Below are 22,287 nucleotides of genomic sequence, written 5' to 3'. Positions count from 1 at the left end.
ACAAGTACAACACTTTAATGCATGTAGGATCTAAAAATATTGTCCCATCATTCTATAAAATATTTGATTATAAAGAGAAAAAAAACTTAAATGTCAACCTCTCAAATATGTTTTTATCTGTTAATTTACATAATATATTTTATTTATGTTATTTATATACAATCGGTAATGTTTCCTTGTTGGAAAACGGAGCTCATTATTGTGAAAACTACATTATAGTTCTGTCACACTACAGACTGAAAGTAAATAAATTAGTAGTTACTGTAGTTTGTTAGTTACTAGACCCCCAAGACTTTTCACTTACCCTTCAAAACCTCCACCTGAACTTTTGTGCTGAGAGTCTTTCTGCTAAATATCAGATCACATGTGTAAACCCCCCTTATGTTCTCTGATACTGGCAGATGAATCGATAGATCATTATCTTTAAACTCGATTTCCTTGGCCTTGACAGGACTGACTGTGTCCTGTATTACATTCCATCTGACCACCGAACCAATGCTAAGGCTGAGGAGAGAATGAGTTGACTTCGGGTCGCTGAGAGGAGTGAAGCTCCAGATACCATTGATGAGACCGGTTTCATTCAAGATGGACCAGGGAATGTTAGAAGACAAAGAACAAGGAATGAGGACCTTAGAGGATGATTTGTAAATGGGATCTTGAGAAGAGGGGAGGTCTGGAGGAAAAGGGATAAAAAATAAAGGAAACATTGATGTTATTGTTTTGCAAAGAAAATAATAATAAATGGGTAAATAGATGGGGGTTATCCATGCAAAACAAAATGAAAAAATAATGAGGTTGAAAAAGGTTTGATCAGTGCTCTCATTCATTCAATCTTCCCTTTATAGATCCTGACTGCATGATTTTCGTGTATTGTAGACGTACATTATATTATTTATTGATTTGTAAGCAACTCTAAGAATGAGCAAACTCAAGTAAATGGATAGATATATTAGGAAAGAAAGAGTGAAGGAGTTTAATAACACAATAATCTCACCTATTACATAAACAGTTGTTGTTGCTTCCGTATAATATGTTTTCTTCATATACTCCAACTTGCATGTCCAAACACCACTATGACATTTAGACACACTGTTGACTACAATTTTCTCGCCCTTAAGATTTCTTTGATAACAATGTGTGTTTTCCGGTGGAATCCATGTCACTTTGGGTTTAACTAGATTATATTCCATTTGACATTCCAGAGACAGAGATTCACCAATTATCACAGCAGGCACTTTGGGTATAGTGACTGAAACAGAGGAAAAAACTGTTGAAACATGGAATATGATAACTTTAAAGGAATGTTATCATGTAATGTGAAAGTTATAGCCTACACCACAAACTATCAATAATGTCAAAAAGTGTTTGTGTATCCAGATTAACCTATTTAATTCTGTTCATACGGTCAAATATGCAGTGCAGAATCCACATATTACAGTCAAATTACACATGATTAATAATTGCCTTCATGTGTGTAACATGTAGATAGAAGATTGCAGGTGAAATTAATCAATTAATTTGTCATGTTTTTTTTTTTTTTTTGCAGTTCAGCCGAATGACAAAGGGGGGAAGTTTACTTCTGTGTTCACATCCTGATTAGAGCTCAACAGTAGGTGTAGTGTCATTTCCTCATATTCGAAAAAACTAACTGATAGAAAAATACTAATTTTAATTCTCAATTTAATTTGGCGGAAATTAAATGAGAGCACTTAACAGGATAGTTCACCCTAAAAGTAAAAATCTGTCATTTAATCAAACTAGTTTATTCTGCTGAACACAAAGGATATATATATATATATACTGTATTTAGTGCTGGTTTTGGACCCCAGTGACTTTCACTGTATGTAATTTGGATACTTTTTTTACTTGTTGTCTCTCTCTCTCTCTCTCTCTCTCTCTCTCTCTCTCTCTCTCTCTCTCTCTCTCTCTCTCACACACACACACACACACACACTTACCATGGTACAGTTTGTAGGTCTTTTTAAAAGTACTTGTTAATACATGTTGTTCACAGCGCCAAATTTCAAAATCAGATTCCTGTACTGGTGAGATTTTAAGAGAGAAATCTTGCGACAGATCGATGTTTGTCTTCGTATCTTTACCTACAAAAGACCAGCATACATGTGCAGTTTTATTAAACGTGAGCCTGATTATTACTGTAGAGTGAAAATCCATAAACTCAAAAACATGCATCTCACCCCTTATGATTCCACTCTGAGGATTCCTAGCGATAGTTATAGATTCGTTGTTCCCGCGGTACCAGTTCACATAAACATTTTCTGCTTTTATTTCCTCTCTAGGTAGGGTAACAGTCCCTCCTACCTGTGCATAAATTACTTCTGGGTTTTCCGATGATAGAAAACATATTGGACAGAAAATAATTCTTATTCAGGCTGCATTTCACACTCTTCGCCATATAAATACTATTAAAGGGTTAGTTCATCCAAAAATCAAAATGATGTCATCCTCATGTCGTTCCAAACCAGTAAGACCTCCGTTCATCTTCGGAACACAGTTTAAGATATTTTAGATTTAGTCCGAGAGCTTTCTGTCCCTCCATTGAAGCTGTGTGTACGGTATACTGTCCGTGTCCAGAAAGGTAAGAAAAAATCATCAAAGTAGTCCATGTGACATCAGAGGGTCTGTTAGAATTTGTTGAAGCATCGAAAATACATTTTGGTCCAAAAATAGCAAAAACTACGACTTTATTCAGCATTGTCTTCTCTTCCGGGTCTGTTGTGATCACGTTCACTACAGTTTAGTGATATCCGGTTCGCGAATGAATAATTCGATTTAACCGGATCTTCTTGAACCAGTTCACCAAATCGAACTGAATCGTTTGAAACGGTTTGTGTCTCCAATAACCAAATAACCAATAACCAAAAACTTGAGCAAGCTGTGTTCAACCAGTTTTCTATGTTCCTTGTACAGAACAACCTCCTGGACAGCCACCAATCTGGCTTCAAAAGTGGCCACTCAACTGAGACTGCTCTGCTCTCGGTTACTGAAGCCCTGCGACTAGCAAGAGCAGCTTCAAAATCTTCGGTACTCATCTTACTGGACCTTTCTGCTGCTTTTGACACTGTTAATCACCTGATTCTCCTGTCCACCCTCAGAAAGATGGGCATCTCTGGAACTGCACTCCTGTGGGTTAAGTCCTACCTCTCTGACAGATCCTTCAGTGTGTCTTGGAGGGGTGATGTTTCAAAATCACACCACCTTGCTACTGGGGTTCCTCAAGGCTCAGTACTTGGACCACTTCTCTTCTCAATCTACATGACATCATTAGGATCTGTCATTCAGAAGCATGGCTTTTCTTATCACTGCTACGCTGATGACACCCAACTCTACCTCTCATTCCAACCAGATGACCCGACGGTAGCTGCTCGCATTTCAGCCTGTCTGAGTGACATCTCTAGCTGGATGAATGACCATCACCTTCAGCTTAACCTTACGAAGACAGAACTCCTGGTGATTCCAGCTAACCCATTGCTTCATCACAACTTCTCTATACAGCTGGGCTCATCAACCATTACTCCTTCGAGGACAGCTAGAAACCTAGGAGTTATGATGGATCATCAGTTAAGCTTCACAGACCACATTGCTACAACTACCCGGTCCTGCAGGTTTGCCTTATACAACATTAGGAAGATTAGACCCTTCCTGTCAGAGCAAGCAACCCAACTTCTTGTCCAAGCGCTTGTTCTCTCCAGACTGGACTATTGTAATGCTCTCCTGGCGGGCCTTCCTGCATGTACTGTCAAGCCTCTGCAATTGATCCAGAATGCAGCAGCGAGGGTTATCTTCAATGAGCCAAAAAAAGCTCACGTTACTCCTCTCCTCATCAGGTTACACTGGCTACCAGTAGCTGCTCGCATCAAATTCAAGGTACTGATGCTAGCCTACAAGACGACCACTGGCACGGCACCAACTTACCTAAACTCATTGGTTAAATCTTATGTGCCCTCCAGAAGTTTGCGCTCTGCAAGTGATCGACGCCTTGTGGTACCATCCCAAAGAAGTTCAAAATCACTCTCACGGACCTTTTCCTGGACTGTGCCCAGCTGGTGGAATGACCTCCCAATCTCAATTCGTACAGCTGAGTCTTTACTCATTTTCAAGAAACGGCTAAAGACTCATCTTTTTTGCCTGCACTTAACCAACTAACACTAGCATTTTTCCTTTTCTTGTCTTTTAATTTAAAAAAAAAAAACAAAAAAAAAAACAATGTGCGTTCTATACTAGACTAACTGAGACTTGTCATGGCACTTGTATACTGTTGTTGTTCTCTTGTTGACCTGACTGCTTCTATTGTTCTCATTTGTAAGTCGCTTTGGATAAAAGCGTCTGCTAAATGATTAAATGTAAATGTAAATGTAAATGTAAATAACCATTAATCCACAAATGAATTAAGCTGTTAACTTTTTTAATGTGGCTGACACTCCCTCTGAGTTCAAACAAACCAATATCCCGGAGTAATTCATTTACTCAAACAGTACACTGACTGAACTGCTGTGAAGAGAGAACTGAAGATGAACACCGAGCCGAGCCAGATAACGAACGAAAGATTGACTCGTTCTCGAGTCAAGAACCGTTTCTGTCAGACGCGTCTGATTCGAGAACCGAGGAGCTGATGATACTGCACATGTTGTGTGATTCAGCGTGAAGCAAACTGACACACAGAGCGTCTGAACTGAATTGATTCTTTTGATTATTGATTCTGAACGGATTCTGTGCTAATGTTATGAGCGCGGGTAAACCGAAAGCTTGAATCAAGGGCAATTATCATCAATGACGTCATTACGTCGAGCACAAAAGAACTGGTGAACCATTTTTTTCAACCGGTTTATTAAATCGAACTGTCCGAAAGAACTACTGGTGATCCGAAAACCGATGCAACCGGTTCTTGACTCAAGAATGAGTCAATCGTTCGTTCGTTATCTGGCTCGGCTCGGTGTTCATCTTCAGTTCTCTCTTCACAGCAGTTCAGTCAGTGTACTGTTTGAGTACATGAATTACTCCGGGATATTGGTTTGTTTGAACTCAGAGGGAGTGTCAGCCACATTAAAAAAGTTTAACAGCTTAAGTCATTTGTTGATTAATGCGTATTGGAGATGTGAACCGTTTCAAACGATTCAGTTCGATTTGGTGAACTGGTTCAAGAAGATCCGGTTACATCGAGTGATTCGTTCCCGAAACGGATATCACTACACTGCAGTGATCACAGGTTTGGAACAACATGAGGGTGAGTCATTAATGACAGAATTTTCATTTCTGGGTGAACTATCCCTTTAAGATTGCCACTGACCTTGTGCTTTAAGAAATCCAACAAACAGTGATATTAGTATCCAGCACAACATCATTCTGTCCTCAGAGCAGAACCAGAGAGGATGGAGGGGATCTGTGAGACATAGCCATAGAAAATTTGTCACCAAGAGCATAAAAATACAGAGGAAGGAAGGGGCTTGTGGTGGGCTCAGATTTTTTTTTGCTTGAGAGAAACCGTAAGAGTGTCGGATAGTGAGGGGGAGACAGAAACTTTGTGGTGGGCTACAGGTTACAGACATAAAGGAAGACGAGTGCCAGTGAAGAAACATGAAAGAACAACAGCTAGAAAGACGGTGAGAAAAAGACAGCTAGAGGAGTGTCTGTGGTGGGCTGAGATTGTACAGGGAGTAGATTCTTATCCCTCTCCTTTTCACCTCTTCACCTCCTCCTCCTCCTCCATATCACCCCCTCTCTTCCTCCCTTGTTCCACGAAAGGCGGATCTCTCCACGCTTACACACAGAAAAAAGAACACCACATGGCACTGCTGGTGGCGTCGCTGAGCTTGGAGTGCGGTGTGTGCTATGCCTATTTTATCTGATCTTGCTTTTCTCTCTTTTTGTGCATGTGATTCACACAAATCTCTCTTTTTACTCCCTTTGAAGAGATTACACAAGAAAAATGGGGCCACCTAATTTATTTAGGAGACACCTAATTTATTTGTTACATTCTGTAAACCCTTTTGATTTCTAGAACTAGAAACACCACGGTCTTGGGTTTGATTACCAAGAAATGCATGAAATGTAATAATATATTTAAATGCAATGAATTTCTATTTGGATAAATTGTCTGACAAATGAATAAATGTAAATTATGCTCAAGCTTAAATGCACATTTAAGAAAATAATCATATACAGACAAATATATTGTTCAATTTCCAACTTTAATATTTAGTGATTTTAGTCTTAAAATTATGTTGTATTATTATTATTTGTTATACTTTTGCCTGTTCACCACTGAGAACCACACACAAAAAAAATAAGTGGCTCAAGATTTGTAGAATGAATCATTGAATTTCTGTTAAAAAAAAAAACAAGATCTAGCGATGCTGTGCTACACGCACATTATTGATAAATAACAGCTCTTTCTTGTGACAAATGTGCTTTTTTATAGTATGGTTAGTATGTTTAGTAAATATTACTTCTGGAGCAAAATTTACAGCAACATAATACGTAAAAGTATAATGTGTAATCAGCCATATGGAATATACATTTTTTTTACAGAGTGTGGTCCTAAATATTCACGTTGGCCTCATGGTGTAGGCTATTTATGCGTCTATGATTTGGGTAAATTTAAAGTGGTGAATTTCAGTATGAAAAGTGCCATTTTCAAAAACGATTTGCAGACACGTTATCAACAGCTAAACAGAATCAGTGTCACCTAATGACCAGTGGTTGCATCCTGTGAATGTAAGCTGTTAAACCAATACAAATAAATGTAAAACTATTAGTTGAGACATACAAGTATAATAGTTTCAGCCATTTGTATGTAAAGTCCAGATCATTTTATTGCTCTGATACAGAATTGATGCAGAATTGCTTAGATTTTGCTGCCATTTATTATAAAAACATCTGAGGAAATTGTAAACTTGAGCACAGAAATGTGTTAGAAATGAGAGAAAAGTTTGTGAAGAATGAGAAACAGAAACAGAGGAAGGAGATGCACACAAAGAAATGCAACGATAGATGTAGAGATAAAGACAGCCAGAGACTGCACCTGAACAAGTAACCCAGAAAGACAGATGATCAGGGCTGTGGTCAGGATGGAGGTTAAACAGCAAACAGACGCACAGAGATGGAGGAGAAGGGAGGGGAACCAAAGACCAAAAGCTTCCTTTTCTAAATGCCGAACAAAACTTTTAAAGAAAAAAAAATTAATGGACTTGACAGATTAAGCATGTTTATTTTCATTCATGTCTGGGTTTTATTTATTTTTTTACTTATTCTGATAAAATTCCTAGCTATTTTAAAGTTTATTTAAAAACTAAACACAGTGGAAATAGACACACTGATGTCATAATAACCTGTATATGATTAATGGTTTATGTTATAACAGATCTGAAGATCATTTTCACAGCTACTCTCAGCAGCGCATTCACTGAATATACTTCTGTTTTACATCCCGTACATTTGATGTCTAATGTTATATATTGTGTATTGGAAGGTTTTCAACTTTCTGTTTGAAACTTTAGCAGGAACCATGTTTTCAGCAATGTAGAATATATATTGTATGTTACAATATTCCTATTCTGATCTGACATAAAAACAGATTAAATTAAATCATCCATAATAAAAAGTAGTTAAAGTTGCCATGTGTAGATAAATATACTCACCTTATGAGCAAAATACTATCGTTCCTCTTCAAAGTTGTGCAGCGGATGTGTTCACTTACAGGCCAAAATATTTCTATTTAAATGTTGACGCCTCCCTTCTGTCTGATTGGCCTGAGAGGTAAAAGAAGACGTCCGGTTATTGACATGAGGCTGTTGAATTAAGCAGATTTTAAAAAATAAATAAATAAATAAATTAGTTATACATTTTCCCACTGAATATCTTTAATTGTCAAACAAGTTATCACTTGTAATTGTGTATTATAATTATTTTATCTAACCACATTATTTCTCCCTACAAAACATTATAGTTAGACCAATATAAAATTTCATAATAAATAATAATAACATGGGGAAAAATTCAAAGGCAATCATTAAATTAAATGAATAAATAAAACTGGAATGTTTTCCTGTAATAAATTTTAAAAATTACACATCGCTGTGTTACGCTCAAAAATTTTTTTTTTTTTCTGAGTAGGTTTTTCTGGCTGTAGTACGTAACGGATGTATTTGATTATCATGTAAAGAACAACGTGTTCTCTGAAACACTGGTGATTTTACTGGTTTTTGTGTAATTTTTTGTTAAGCTTATCTGGTTTTTTTTTTCATTGTTTGTTTGCCACATTGTTTTATAACTGACTTTATCTTCTCTATCTACTTTTTTTTTTAAATATCAGTTTCCTATTATTAACCATGAGCATTGCTATGGAGCTATTTATCATTTTTTATAATAACCTAATCTACTCCATTTAAAAACACTTCTTAATCAGTGCTGACCCTCCGAGCCCAACAGAATAAACTCTAAAACATTTATTTTTATTTCTCTGCTTTTTTTTTTTTTTTTTTCTGGAGGTGTTTCATTGTCCTTAAAATTATGATTTTTTTTAAATCTATTATTTTTTTAAAGAGATCCAAATAGATGCTTCATTCTAATGTCAACCTTCATATGAATCTGAGTGTGTATGTATCTTGAGCAAATATAGGTGGAATGTTAACATATAACGCCTGCACTATGAACAGATAATTCACTGCAATTTGTATAAGAACGAGAATCATTGTAACCTTTACAAACGACCTCAGTGTGTTGAGTGTAAATTCTTTGAATCCAGTTATCAGCATTTAATGCATACTTATGTGATATGCAATTATGAGGCAAATGATGATTAAATGCATTCACATATACACATATATAAATCATATATTTTAAAGAAGCATTATGGATAAAATGAAGATTGCTGTTTCAGATATTATTAAAACGCAACAAATTATCACAGCTCAACTTCCTCTAAAAATGGACAAATCCAATATGTTACCTTGCCTGTTTTTTAAAACCTGGAAGAAGGTTTCTCTGTAATGTATCACTTCTGCTATAAGTTCTGCTGATTTGAACCAATGTGGTTCCATAGAGGAAAACAAATGAAACAAATACTGAAATGAAAGCTCATGGAATACAATAGTCATGTTTTTTTAAAAGAGAACTAATTTATTTATTTATTTATTTTATTTTTTTTCTAAAGGCATTCAAGAAAAAGTCTTATGGTAGTTCTGTTCAGCATATTTCTGCGCAATTCTTCATTTTAGTGCTGCTCACGGTTTACATTTATTGTTTGGCACTCACCAAATCAAATGGCTCATAAGTGCAAATTTATTGATTTATAACTCTCATTCTGATGATAGTGTTAAATTTGCATTACAGAGGATTTAGAAGCCCATAAGCAATGCACAAGTCTTAATACACACTTATCTAACCAAGTTGCACTCTTAAAAAAGAAGATACTTCAGTCATTCTTTGCAGAATATTGTGTTTGGCAAAAAACACAATTTTTAGCAAGAACCAACAAAACCCATCATCTCAGATTATGAGTTCTTCAGGTGTAAGCACCAGCTCATTGATTTTGCAAAGACCTAAACACAAAACAAAGTTCTTTGTGGATTCTCCAGTGCCATAAGTATGTAATACTGTAACATGTTTAAGGTTGAATAAAGCATCCTGCTGTAAAAGAACAACTATATTAAAGAAAAGTGCGAGAGAGAGAGACAGGTAGTGTAGAGCATGTTTCAGCGCTGTAGGACAGGAGTGGTTTGCTAAGGGGAACCACATGAAGGTTGAAACAAACACTTTGCCTGCCTCACATCTGTGTCTGAGGTTTCACCCCTCTGTTATTCTCTCTCTTCCTGCCATGTTCTGTTCATCTTCTTCAAAAAATACCTTTAGCTTTACACAGTTCTTTATATCACCATCAACATCTGTCTCTCTGTCTATCTAAGTATTTATCCTTTTTCTCTCAGTGCTGAAAGGAAAGACCCATTTTAGAGGGATCCCTCATTACTCACACAGACTCAAAAGGTGTTGAGACACCAACATAATCATTACTGAAAGAGAGAAAGCAAGCACGCAGAAAAAGTAGGCGATTTATTTCAATATGTCCCATACAGGTTTTCATTACGTGTTTCCCCTTCAGCAAGTCATTTCTGTGTGTACTCGCCTGAAGAACCGAGGACTGATATTGACTTTGTCTCCCACACATAACTTCAAGGTTATTTTTGGGGAGAATAATCTGCAGTTTTATTCTTTGTTGCCATTTAATCTACAGTATTCAAACTGGCAAGAACTGTATATGCTTATATTGTAAGAGGTTCACTATGGTTATGTGACCCAGAGGGGATTCCTCTAACAGATCCGAATCCTCAGAAACTGTCAATGCTTCACACACATCTGCTTAGACAGTGGGCCGTAGGAAACGTTGAAGAAGTCTGAGGAGTGCAGAGCACTAAAGAGGGCTAAGATGGACGCCATTGCTTTTGGTTTTCTAGAGTAAGAGTTTCACATGGTGAACAAAAGTGTTTTGGAAAGTAAGTGGAAATTACAAAGAAAGACAAACTGCATTTGTCTCTTTCGTTCTTGTGTTTTCAGTTACAAACCTCCTCCATTTAATGAAGTCTTGTAGGTTTGAAATGCAAGCGCAACTAAATGTCAGTGGAAAGAGATGTTAAGAGAAAGAGAGATTACTGACATTTGGACTGAGCTTACGAAAATGTGTATTTTTAGATTAATGTACAGAAGATTACATCATATTTTAGAAGGCAAATTTCGAAACCTCATGGTACAGATGGTGATTGTGTTCCATTGCGTAATTATGTTCACGTCATTGTATTTCTTGCATGTTGTGTTTTTTTTTTCAGCAGAAATCTGCAAATTGCCCATATTTATTGATGTATTTTCACAGAAATGATTATAAAGAGGTCATACTCATTTTCAAGAATCTGTCGTGTGCAGTGCAGTGTCATTTCCTGTATTTATGTGATTTCATTTTCACGTGGAGTTTTGTTCCTCTGAAATATGAAATATATATATATATTTTTTTTTTACAGTTCATATTTGGATATGATGATGGTTGCTTATATTTTGAGTAGAACAAATAACTAGACATACTGAGTGTGACAAAAATACTACTTTTATTTTCAAAAACATACTAACTAGAACTTTTTGAATGCCTCTTCCATAACAGCATTCATACATAAAGCCACATTTGCTGATTTCTTTCTAATGAATTGCCTTTTCTGTTCCATGATAAAACTAAGGGTCAGGTAGGAAAACCCTCTCACAAAATGTGTAGTATGTGTGGGACAAAGCTGAAGTGAGAGGATGAGAAACAGAAAAATATCTGTATGACACACTTTGTGAAAGAGGGAATCCTGCTCTCATTATGAAAATCACTCCCTCCTTCATAACAGCAGCACACAAACACCAAAATCTAACACAGACGCACTCTATTTTAAGACTTTGTTACAGTCACCATTTTACACTCATTGTCAAGAACTGCACTCTTTAAAAATAAAGGTGCATCACAATGCCATAGAAGAACCTTTTTGTTTAAATGGTTCCATAAAGAACCTTTAACATCTGAAGAACCGTTCTGTTTCACAAAAGATGGCGAAAGAAGGTTCTTCAGATTATAAAAAGGTAAGAAAGATGACTGTATTGTTCTTTGTGGAACCAGAAATGTTTCTTCTATGGCATCGCTTGAAGCACCTTTATTTTTAAGAGTGTGCAGCAATACAAATAAAGAGGGTCAATTCATCAAAGATCTTCATGAGCAAAGTCAAGTCATCAACGATCTTCATGAGCAAAGTCAAGTCACCATTAACCTCCGTGAACTAAGTCAAGTCACAGTTGATCCTCAGGAACCAAGGCAAGTCACCAACGATCTTCATGAGCAAAGTCAAGTCACCAACGATCTTCATGAGCAAAGTCAAGTCACCATTAACCTCCGTGAGCTAAGTCAAGTCACAGTTGATCCTCAGGAACCAAGTCAAGTCACCAACGATCTTCATGGGCACAGTCAAGTCACAGCTGATCTTCATGAACCCAATCAAATCAGCACAGATCTACCAGAGCCTCGTCACATCTCAGCCGAACTCCCAGAGCCTTGTCACATCTCAGAGCTCTCGTCCTATCCTGTCACGGCCAGGGAGGCCGTCAATGAGCTCTCATTCATTCCGGTCTAGGCTACGGAGACCATCCACCAACTCTCTGTCTGTCCTGTCATGGCCACGGAGGTCCTCCATGAACTAACCGCCTGCCCTGTAATGGCCACGGAGGCCAGCTACCATCTCATCACGGCCACGGAGGCCGCTATTAACCTGTCAATGTTCTCTGTTTCAGTCCCACCTGAGCAGACTTGTGGTCCGGTGCCATCGACTCCACTGTGGTGGTCCTCTGCTCCGCCCTGGCGGGCTTCTGTCCCGTCTGCTCGGCTGTGGTGGTCCTCTGCACCGCCCTGGTGGGCTTCTGTCCCGTCTGCTCGGCTGTGGTGGTCCTCTGCACCGCCCTGGTGGGCTTCTGTCCCGTCTTCTCAGCTGTGGTGGTCCTCTGCTCCGCCCTGGTGGGCTTCTGTCCCATCTTCTCAGCTGTGGTGGTCCTCTACTCCTCCCTGGTGGGCTCCAGCTCCACCTCTCATACTGTTGCACCACACCCGAACTACATTACCCATGAGTCACTGCATCACAATCACCCTGCCACACCTGCACCTCATTCATCAGCCAATTTCCTTGCCACACCTGCACCTCATTTACACACACACATAAAAGCAGCACACTCACTCTCACTCACTGCGAAGTCTTGTTTAGCCTGTCTAACATTTCCGAGCGTTTCTCCCTGTGTTTTGTCATTCCCGTGTTTGATCTTTGGACTGATTACTCCGACTCTGATTCTCTGCTGCCTGCCCCGATCTCTGCTTGTTTCTGGTTTCGACTCTGGTTATCCCTGACACACCTGACGCCATTCCTGATTTCTGCCTGTTTGACCATTCTTTAATAAAGCGCTGCATTTGGATCCGAACGTCTCTGGCTCAGCATTACAATAAACATGTAATGACTGGCATATTAATGCAGGAGTGCTGCTACATTAAAGATTATTATACATATGTATGGCATATTGCATATGTACATCACTCAAACAAGGTTAGATAAATGCATGTATGCACAAAATTGAATTTTGTTTTTTGTGTATGTATGTATTTGGCTAATGATTTTTTGAATATAAAAAAAAAGAACTGAAAAAAATACTGTACTTTCTTTTTCTGTGTGTACAGATAATTTTAAACGTAATGTATTATAATGAGCACAGTATTATGTTATTGGACAGAAAAGCATGATAACAAAAGGTCTCGGCAACAGCAAAACAATCCTTGCCTGAGAAACGGAGGCTCTGTATGTCTCGTACATTATACATTATATTACACATAATAAGGCATTTAATACTCGCAAGGTGTGTGCAAATAGCTGATATTACATTACATTTTATGCTCATTGAATCATTTTGATCCAGGATTTGTTCTCAGATTGTCTCAGACTGTATCCAAAAGCATTCTGTGTCTGTCCTACAAACGTTTCTATCACTGAACAAGAGCCCTTCAGCAACACTGATTATGACTGATTTAACACTGTCATCGTTAATACTGCTGTATCTACAATAACTGAAAACATAAGACGAGGTAACACTTTATTTTAAGGTAATGTTATTAACCTTTTTACATGTTTAGTAATAGTAAATTATGCATAATTACACGCAACTATCCTTAAACCAAACCCCAACTCTAACCCTATATAGTAAGTATACATAGTTAATTAGTATTACTCAGTACTCGCTTGTGTAATTACATTGTAACAATGTCACCCTAATAAAGTGGTGATTATTAAAAATATATGTCAATGATTTCACTGTGCAGCGTTAGCATATCTGCTACACCCGAGGTCAAAAGTGCTCTTGATGGGTTGAATTTTGGGAAGATGTTTTGGCATGTAATTTTTGTTTTCTGCCATGACAGAACAAGACAAAAATTTAATAAAGCTTCGAGAGTTTAGTTGTCTCTACTACATGTTCCTCTGAACACTACATGTTCAAAACACAGGTGTTTTGTTGCTTAAAGTCAGTAGACTTACGTAAAGTTAGTCATGCTGGAATGATAATGATATTTTCTGAATAAAATTAGCATGTCATAGAAAGCAAAAAGGATAACCATACCCTGAAATCTGTGAGTACAATAAAATATCCTGACAAATTTAATGCCTTTGTGACATCTAAGACATGCTTGCAAAATTGTTGCAAGTTTTATTCACATGAGAGATGCAATGTGTTACATTGAATTTTTTTTTATTATTATAATTATTTATTAATATGTTTGCAAGGAATAACAGACCTACATCTCTTCCATCATTTATTTGTTGTAAAATAAGAACTTCAACAGAAGATGGTAATGTCTGATGAAGACGCACAATTGTTGTTGTTTTTTTTTTTATTGGGCATCCGTTTTTTATAAAGCGGCCTCAGAATGTATTTGGACACCTAGGCCACACTTAAACATACAAAAATCATTGCATTAGATAACAAAACATCACATTTAATTGGCATTGTTGTTTTTTTCAATACGTAAATTTTCAAGCAAACTATTTGTTGAGTTATATTAGATAATAAAGCAAACGTTTAACTGTTCAATTGAAGACTAGAAGTATTTGGATAATTTTGGATCGTCAGACAAGATAATGTGATGATCTACACCTGTGGTTAAGACACCTGTGTAATCTTAAGGTAAATTCATGAAGCTACTACACAACATCTTAAAGCCAGTATTAAGTGCATGCATTTGACAGACTTTGATCCAAATCAACTTGTATTGCATTCGGTTGCGTTTAATCAGATTCTCCTGGGAATCAAACCTATGGCCTTGCCGTTACTAACACCATGTCATACATAAATCAGAGAGAGATAGTTAAAGAGCAAAGTTCTAGCAGCATTATTTTCGCTCTTGCTTTGATATTTTTATATTGTATTTGATATTATATCTAATGTAATGACCTGAGATTTTAAGTCTGACTTAAAAGTGGGCACTGGATAGAAAAAAAAAAAAATATATATATATATATATATATATATATATATATATATATATATATATATAAAATGATTTTCGGTAGTAAAACTTGGTGGAGGATGAGGATGTTGTCTGTTATAATAAATTCATCGCTGTTAAGTGAAAAAGCTGTCCTCTGTATCTGCACATTTTTTTATCAATATATTAATATGCGATGTATATTAGTGACTTAAACATGAAAATACCTTTTTCAGTATAAATGTAAAAATCTTTCAATTTGTGAATTATGTTTTATGTCGTTTAAGAAACTTAAACTTGTGGCTTGTTTACGTTACCTTACTTTTTTATTTTTATATCTATATCTCAGTGACTTAATATGAATTCAATTAAATGTTGCAAATACAAAAAGTCAAATAGAAAAAGTATCCCATTTGACCGATTCAGTGTAACCGTGTGAACATTTAACATATCACAAAACGTGAAACTTCAAAAACATTCAGCTTATCACACAAAACGCTAAAACTGAACAATACTTAACAATATTTTTTTACTTAATCTTCACCCAGTTTACAAAAGTCTACTTTGTTAACAACAATTCATTTTGAAAATTCAATTAAGGGTTCATACTGAGACCTTGGCCTCCAGAACAGATAGACTTTAACACAACATTAAAACTCCTGATATCTGTTAATATGTTCTGCATTATGAAGTTTTACACTTTCAAATATATTTCATATACAGCAATAAGAGCAATACGATGTAATCTATAAACACTAATTAGCAAACACAAAAACATTACTCAAAGCATGCAATTTTGCAATAAAATATATGAAAAACAACCTCAAATATTTGTATGTAAATAAGAGTAGAAATGTCTCTTCGAATGGTTATTTATGCTATGGTTATTGAACCTTTGATCATTCAACACAGTGATTACTACAAACAGCACACCAGAAACATAAGATCGGCATCCGAAATGTTTAAACAAAACTTTACGCTACAATTAAAACAGTATATAGGACCATATGATTGTAATGATCAAAACAAGTTGCTTTTGAACATCATTAACTAAAAAACACATCTCCACCACTGCCATTTTGTTTGGAGTATTTTATAGCTCGTCATTTGTGTCAGACATTTAGCAGAAGACAAAACACTTTTGGCTTTTTACATGAGAAAACAAATGAAAGACTATAACAATAACAAAAAGCAGCATGGTTTGTTTAACAGAACAATACTTACAGTTGTGATGAGATGAGTGTGTGTTCTGTTCAGGGTCTCAGAGCTACACTGACATTTTCTTTGTCATACACAGGGCAGGAAACTGCAACGTGATTTGTGCAGTTCTGCGCTCATGTGTCTGTGGTAACATATGCTTTACGTTTTTGCTCAGGACTACTCTTCAGCACTGTTTACCCCATTTCAGTGTCACACACCATTTATCACACCAACGGCCTTCTGTCTGCATCAGACAGCCTTTCTTAAAGCTCCTTTCTCTTCGTCTTTCTAAATAGTGTGTTTTTATGTTATCCTACACCCAGAAAAAAGATACAAAACAGTACCCTTTCAAAAGGTAGTAATATGTACACTTCTGTTACTAATATGTACTTTTAAAGTACTAATATTTACATTTAAGGTAGTAATATGTGCTATTTAGGGGTAAATAAGGCACAAAGATGTACATTTCAGCTTTTGTATTTTAGCACACCACCACAGTGACAGAATTGTAGCTTTTTTTAAATACTATATATCAAAACACACAGACACACTTTTGAAGTTAAAATCTAATAAAAAGTTATTTATAATATAGTATTCTTCCAAATTGCTGCACATAAAAATAAAGATGCTATTTTTTTCTGTAAGTTTTTTTGTCTGTGAACAGCTGTGCATGTATGGACACCTGTGAACTAAAACAATCTCAGCTGCGCCAGTTTCTGCTCATTAAAAAAATTGGGAAATACACACACATAGAGCAGTCCACACACGCAGAAGCATTTTTAAAAAATATTACAATTTTATATATAAAAAAAACAACATTCAACATTCTTGTCATTCAAAAAGTACAGTTGTGAAAATATTTATATTATATACTCTGCAACAGGATTTGTTTTTAATGTACAGTAAACATCACATATGTGTAGCCTGGTTCTACTGTAAATCTTGAAAAGTGCATGTTTTATTTAGCATTATTAATCAAGAAGCACATTTAAAAGCACAGGGTGTGTTTTTCTGTGTCTTTGCTCCTCTCATTTATTTGCATTACAATTACTCCTCTCAGTTGGTGTGGTTTGGGCCTGCTGTACGTGTACGTGGGTTGTGCTCTCATCTGGACACTGGAAGTGACCTCGCTCCCTGATCCAGCTCTACTTCATTCTCAGATTCATTCTCAAAAAACACACACACACATGCTGTAAGACTTCTGTAGCAGTTACTATAGGGCAATTAAATCTATATGAACTGTTAACTACCAATTAGGAAATACACAATTGTTGTTCCCCAGAATACATAGATATATGGACTGTGTAAATATAACATCCCTAAATTTATTAATTTTGACATTACCAGTATGTATACAATATAGTGTGAACAACAGAGATCCATGTATATTATTCAGTCCAATACTAATAAATAGCAGATCTTAAAACTCTACACTATTTTGTGAAAATGATCTGTAAAATAAGACTAAAATCTCTTGAAATTCTCCAAGTGAATATACTCATCATTGTAATGCAAATAAATAAAAGCAAAGGCAATCTAAATGTAAAAATATGCAACAAGCACAAACAATTAAATTTCCAACGCTAACCAGTACTGAAAATTTTAATATAGGGTCAAATTAATTTTAAAAGAATATAATGCAATTACAACATTAGACTACATCTTTTAGGTTAAAATTAAAATTTTTGTTTGAACTATCCCTTTAAGGCAATATAAAGGCTGTACAAACCTTACAGTAAACCTGACTGTTAGTAATACTGTTATCATTGTATTACACAGAGTAACGGAAGAACAGGAAGCACCTGTTGCACTGGCAGTAGTCTTTGGCTGTAAGAGGCTGCCACATGGATCTCAGCTTCCTCATCCTCTTCTAGGTAAAAATAAATAAATAAATAAAATGAAAAAAAACTTAGCTGAGCCATTTCCTTTCTTGCTTGCTTTCTTCCTTTCTATCTCTCACCTTTATCCGTTTGTTCTTTTGTCGGACGAGAACGGTCACAATGATAAGTCCGATAAGAACCACAGAACTGGCTCCTACAGCAATCCAGACCCACAGCTCTAGCCCATACACGTCCTTGGTCAAGATTTCCTTAACTGAAAGAGTTTTCCCTTTGCCTTTAGTTAACACCTGTCCACCTGTTCAGTTATCAATGCAAACAGACACCAAGTCCTTTATCTGGTATTTTGCTTAGTGCACATAAAAGAGCCTGAATTCTATTGTGGAATGAGAATTCATGTTTCTAGGGATTCAGTAATATTAAAATTCATACTGATACCACTACTTATTTTCATGTTATTGCCAATAACCAAAACATGGCTGATATTAAAACTGTATATTTTTGTCAAATTAAATTAAAAATAAATGTATTTATTGAAAATTATATTTATTTATTCAGTTATTAATTAATCTAAATATTAACTTTAAGTGAGAGTTAGATGACAGCTAACATAATCTAAATGTAAATATAGGGTATATGAGCAAACACAATTCTGTGTCCGATGTCAATATGTATATTACTGACTAATCTAACATCTAACAATGATTGAGAAGGTTCTGATATAAAGTGTGCATCACTACAAGACTGATTTTGTAAAGTTGTGCATTGTAGTTTTGTTTTACCTAAATTTTTGGCCACAACCCACAAAGTCGTCTCGACACTTAGTCTCGCTCCACCCTCAAACTCCACTGTACACACAAACTTCCCTGCATCTCTATGCTGCACCTGTGAGAATATGAAAGGAAATTACTGTCAACGTTTAAAAATGGCTCTTTACTGGCCTGGATGATTCCATGAAGAACCTTTCACATCCTTTTCACAACATTTTACTTCCACAAATAGTTCTTTATATATGAAAAGGGTTCTTTAGGTTATTAAAATGTTCTAAACACAGTTTAAGGTATTCACATTTTTCAATGTGACATCAAAGTTGGTGCCGAGTTGCTCAGTAGTAAACTTGACTTTTTCTGAATCCTTGCCATTCCAGTGTAAGCCTTTGTTTTCCGTGTTCTTCAGGATTGGGAAAGAGACTTCGGAAAGGTGCTCAGCCTCCCATTTCCCACCCACAACATGCTGAGATACACTCTGAGGAAGAGAGCAGGGCAGCACTGTGTCGTCCCCTTCAGATACATTTACAGCTGTAGTCTGGTTACCTGTTGGAGACCCAGACAAATGTCACTGACATCATGCAATGTGAACTATTATAGTAATAAAAAAACATTCATACTGAGTAACAACTACTGAGTAACACCAACCAACAACAGTCAATGTAACACTGAGATTCAAAGCATCCTTGACTTGACACGTCCACTGGCCTGCATCTTTTGAAATCACAGACTTCAGGCGAATTATTTGATTTTTTCCATTATATATTTCATGATTAGGGGGTCTCAGCCACTTTACTTCAGTATCTGTGTTTCCTGTAATGTCACAGTGCAGCTCTGCATCACTAGACTGCACAAGCACTGGGCCTGGTTTAGCAAAGACTGGGAGAGAAAAAGGAGTAAATATGAAAAAAACATAAAATACTATAATTCTAAAAATAGATAAATACAAAAAAATGACAACCACTGCTGTCGCCTCTCACCTGACACAACATTAACTGTGTGTTTATTCACTGACCCTGAATGACTGCAAAAATAGTTTCCAGAGTCTCTTGTCTCCAGTCTGGGAACCTTCAAAGTTTCTCCGGTTACACTTGCTTTTGATGCAATATTTTGATGCAATATGGGAAAGACCTTTAAAAATAAAATCAATTACAGTGAGACAACTCACAAAACTTCATATTCAAATCATTTTTGTATCGAGAGGAGAAAAAAAACTGATACCCTTCCGTTTAGTTCCAGTTTTGCCTCTGATGTTAAAGATAATATCGTTGTTAAATTTCCATTCGGTATCACTGTTTGAAGGTGCTCCACACTTCAGGGTAACCTCATCCCCGACTTGCTTATAGAACACATCACATTTCCCACATGATATAAACAGTGCTGATGAAGGGAAGGACAGAGAGCAAGGAGCATTAAACAGCAAGACAGAGAACGCTGTACAGGCAGAGTAATAGACTGTTTAAAATAAAATGTATTGTACAGCTATAGAATGATGCAATGCACTTTATGAATTCATTTATTCTCACCAAAAAAGAGGATCTTGCAAGTTGCCATTCTTTTTTCTGAAAAATTTGGTCAATGAAAAGAGAATGAGCTACTTTTTAAATAAATTTTATACATCAGAGATTAATACATTTGTATTCATAAAAAGAGGCTCATGCTTTTGCGAAGAAAAAAGAGCAAACAGGAAAACAAAACGCCATTCCCCTCAGTAAGCTTGTTTCATTCTCTTTCGTTCTCATTTTTTCCCCACAGCAAATGATCAGACTAGAAAATGACTATTAAACTATTAACATAAAATTTGAGTAATCTGAGATAAATGCTTAAGACACTTACATTACTTTTAACCTTAACAAGCTATTACCAGCAAATATGCAATAGCTCCAAATTTTACACATATTTAAAAAAACAAGCATTGGTAGACATATAAGAAACAAATGATGGATAAGATGCTTACATTATTATTATTATTATCATATTTTTTTTTTATTATTTATCAATGCTATAATGTATCTTAAATGTATATTGATTTACACAGGTTTCCCTTAGAATGTTTGTAGCGCAAGTGAGCATTTCTCATGTCATTACAGCTTATTATTACAAGCTGACAAATTTTCATAAACACTTATGATTGCGTATTTTTCATTTACGTTTCAATTCTTAAAATTAGCAGTTTTAAATGTGAAAAAAGTAAGTGCAATTAAGTTCATAGACATTTATATGATATATATATATATATTTACAAATAATTAAAGTTAACATTATAAATGAGCATCATGGCTCCAGATCTTTTGTTGTTCAAAACGGTATCTGCATGTATCTCGTCCAGAGTATGAAGAATGATTTATCAATCCAAAATTCTGATGCATCTCTTTTCATCTTGGTTTTCCATTTTATATAAGAAACCATTACACAGAAGTTAAGTAGCTTATTATATTTCACAGATGACGTGCTTTTCTTACTCACACTTGGATGTTGTTTTATATTCTGTTGACAAAGTTTCAGAGAAGTTCTATACCTTTAGTCCAACTGGCAAAAACCTTGTGCGAGAAAACAGCCGATACTAAAAGAACCTGCACGAGGAAATGAAATGAGTTATGAGAGCGGAAGAAAAAAAAATTGTTGTATGTAGAACAACCAGAGTAGGGCAGAAAAACGCCTCTCACATGCACTTCTAAAGTGGGAAATTCTTGAAATGAGGGCTAGATTCACAATAGGGTAACAATACATATGAATTAAAAAATTAAAAGGTTTTTTTTTTCGACTAAGCCAACAAATTGCTGCCAAATCTCACACATTCCGAAACAGTTCACACACTCTCACGCCACACGTCCAATTTCTCACACACTAACATCTGTTTCTATTAGTATATTACATGTTTTGATGTTGTATGACAAGCCCACCTCCCCAGGTCTTTTTTTAGCAGTATTACATAAAATATAAAATTATTAGATGAAATTTGTTAAAGTTAAAATGACAAAATAAACATTCATAGATCAATACTTTCAGCTTAACTATAGCCTTCTTTATATTGTAAATATAAAGGACTAAAATATCAATTTAGGTAACATACTTCATGTTTGCAAACAAGTTGGGTGATGGGGGATATAAAAGTATTTAAAAATGAATAAAAACTAAATGCGTGTTGATAATAGGCTATACTGTAAAAACATCACAGGCAAAATGTATAATTGTAAGAATGCTATGCAAACATATTATATATTTTTTTTAAAAACATAAAAAATTGTCGGATTTGGACTGACAGACCACAGCATATGGCTGAGTGGGATTGCCAACAGTTCGGTATAATATACAGAATCGTCCCTTATTTAACACATAAAAGGAGCGATCTGTTCAAAAGACATACGCAACAGTTTGTCCCATTATTCACAGGCATATGTAAAGGCTGTACTGTGGGCCCTGTTTGAAATCATGT

At 35.8% G+C, this 22,287-nt stretch overlaps 2 protein-coding genes and 1 long non-coding RNA gene across 4 annotated transcripts; all 3 read right to left on the bottom strand.

Annotated features, from left to right (window-relative positions):
* Positions 1-279: 279 nt before the first annotated feature.
* LOC132103606 (uncharacterized) lies at positions 280-17,013 on the bottom strand. 2 transcript variants are annotated; one of them, XM_059508708.1, is made up of 7 exons: positions 16,271-17,013; positions 7,659-7,808; positions 5,309-5,401; positions 2,199-2,339; positions 1,959-2,102; positions 995-1,249; positions 280-673 (listed from the first exon to the last, which is right to left on the bottom strand). In XM_059508708.1, the coding sequence occupies exons 3-7, from the start codon at positions 5,361-5,363 to the stop codon at positions 297-299; spliced, it is 972 nt and encodes a 323-aa protein (XP_059364691.1). In that variant the 5' UTR covers positions 5,364-5,401; positions 7,659-7,808; positions 16,271-17,013; the 3' UTR covers positions 280-296. The 2 variants fall into 2 exon arrangements, with proteins under 2 accessions (XP_059364691.1, XP_059364690.1); XM_059508707.1 differs by having other exon boundaries at positions 7,659-7,769.
* Positions 17,014-17,290: 277 nt separating this feature from the next.
* LOC132103488 (cell adhesion molecule DSCAM-like) lies at positions 17,291-19,958 on the bottom strand (the record flags this gene model as incomplete). Its single annotated transcript, XM_059508620.1, has 7 exons — positions 17,291-17,413; positions 18,049-18,116; positions 18,207-18,382; positions 18,867-18,969; positions 19,153-19,397; positions 19,500-19,730; positions 19,832-19,958. Coding segments are annotated over 7 exons (972 nt in total), but the record flags the coding sequence as incomplete, so codon positions are not given.
* A 1-nt stretch (position 19,959) lies between these two features.
* Positions 19,960-21,141, bottom strand: LOC132102922 (uncharacterized). Its single transcript, XR_009423309.1, has 3 exons — positions 20,378-21,141; positions 20,073-20,231; positions 19,960-19,982 (listed from the first exon to the last, which is right to left on the bottom strand). It is a non-coding gene; the product is annotated as an uncharacterized LOC132102922 (long non-coding RNA).
* Between the last annotated feature and the right edge of the window lie 1,146 nt (positions 21,142-22,287).

Source organism: Carassius carassius, chromosome 24 (assembly GCF_963082965.1).
Source record: "Carassius carassius chromosome 24, fCarCar2.1, whole genome shotgun sequence".
Classification (NCBI taxonomy): Eukaryota; Metazoa; Chordata; class Actinopteri; order Cypriniformes; family Cyprinidae; genus Carassius; species Carassius carassius.
This window is presented reverse-complemented; position numbering and strand designations above follow the sequence as displayed.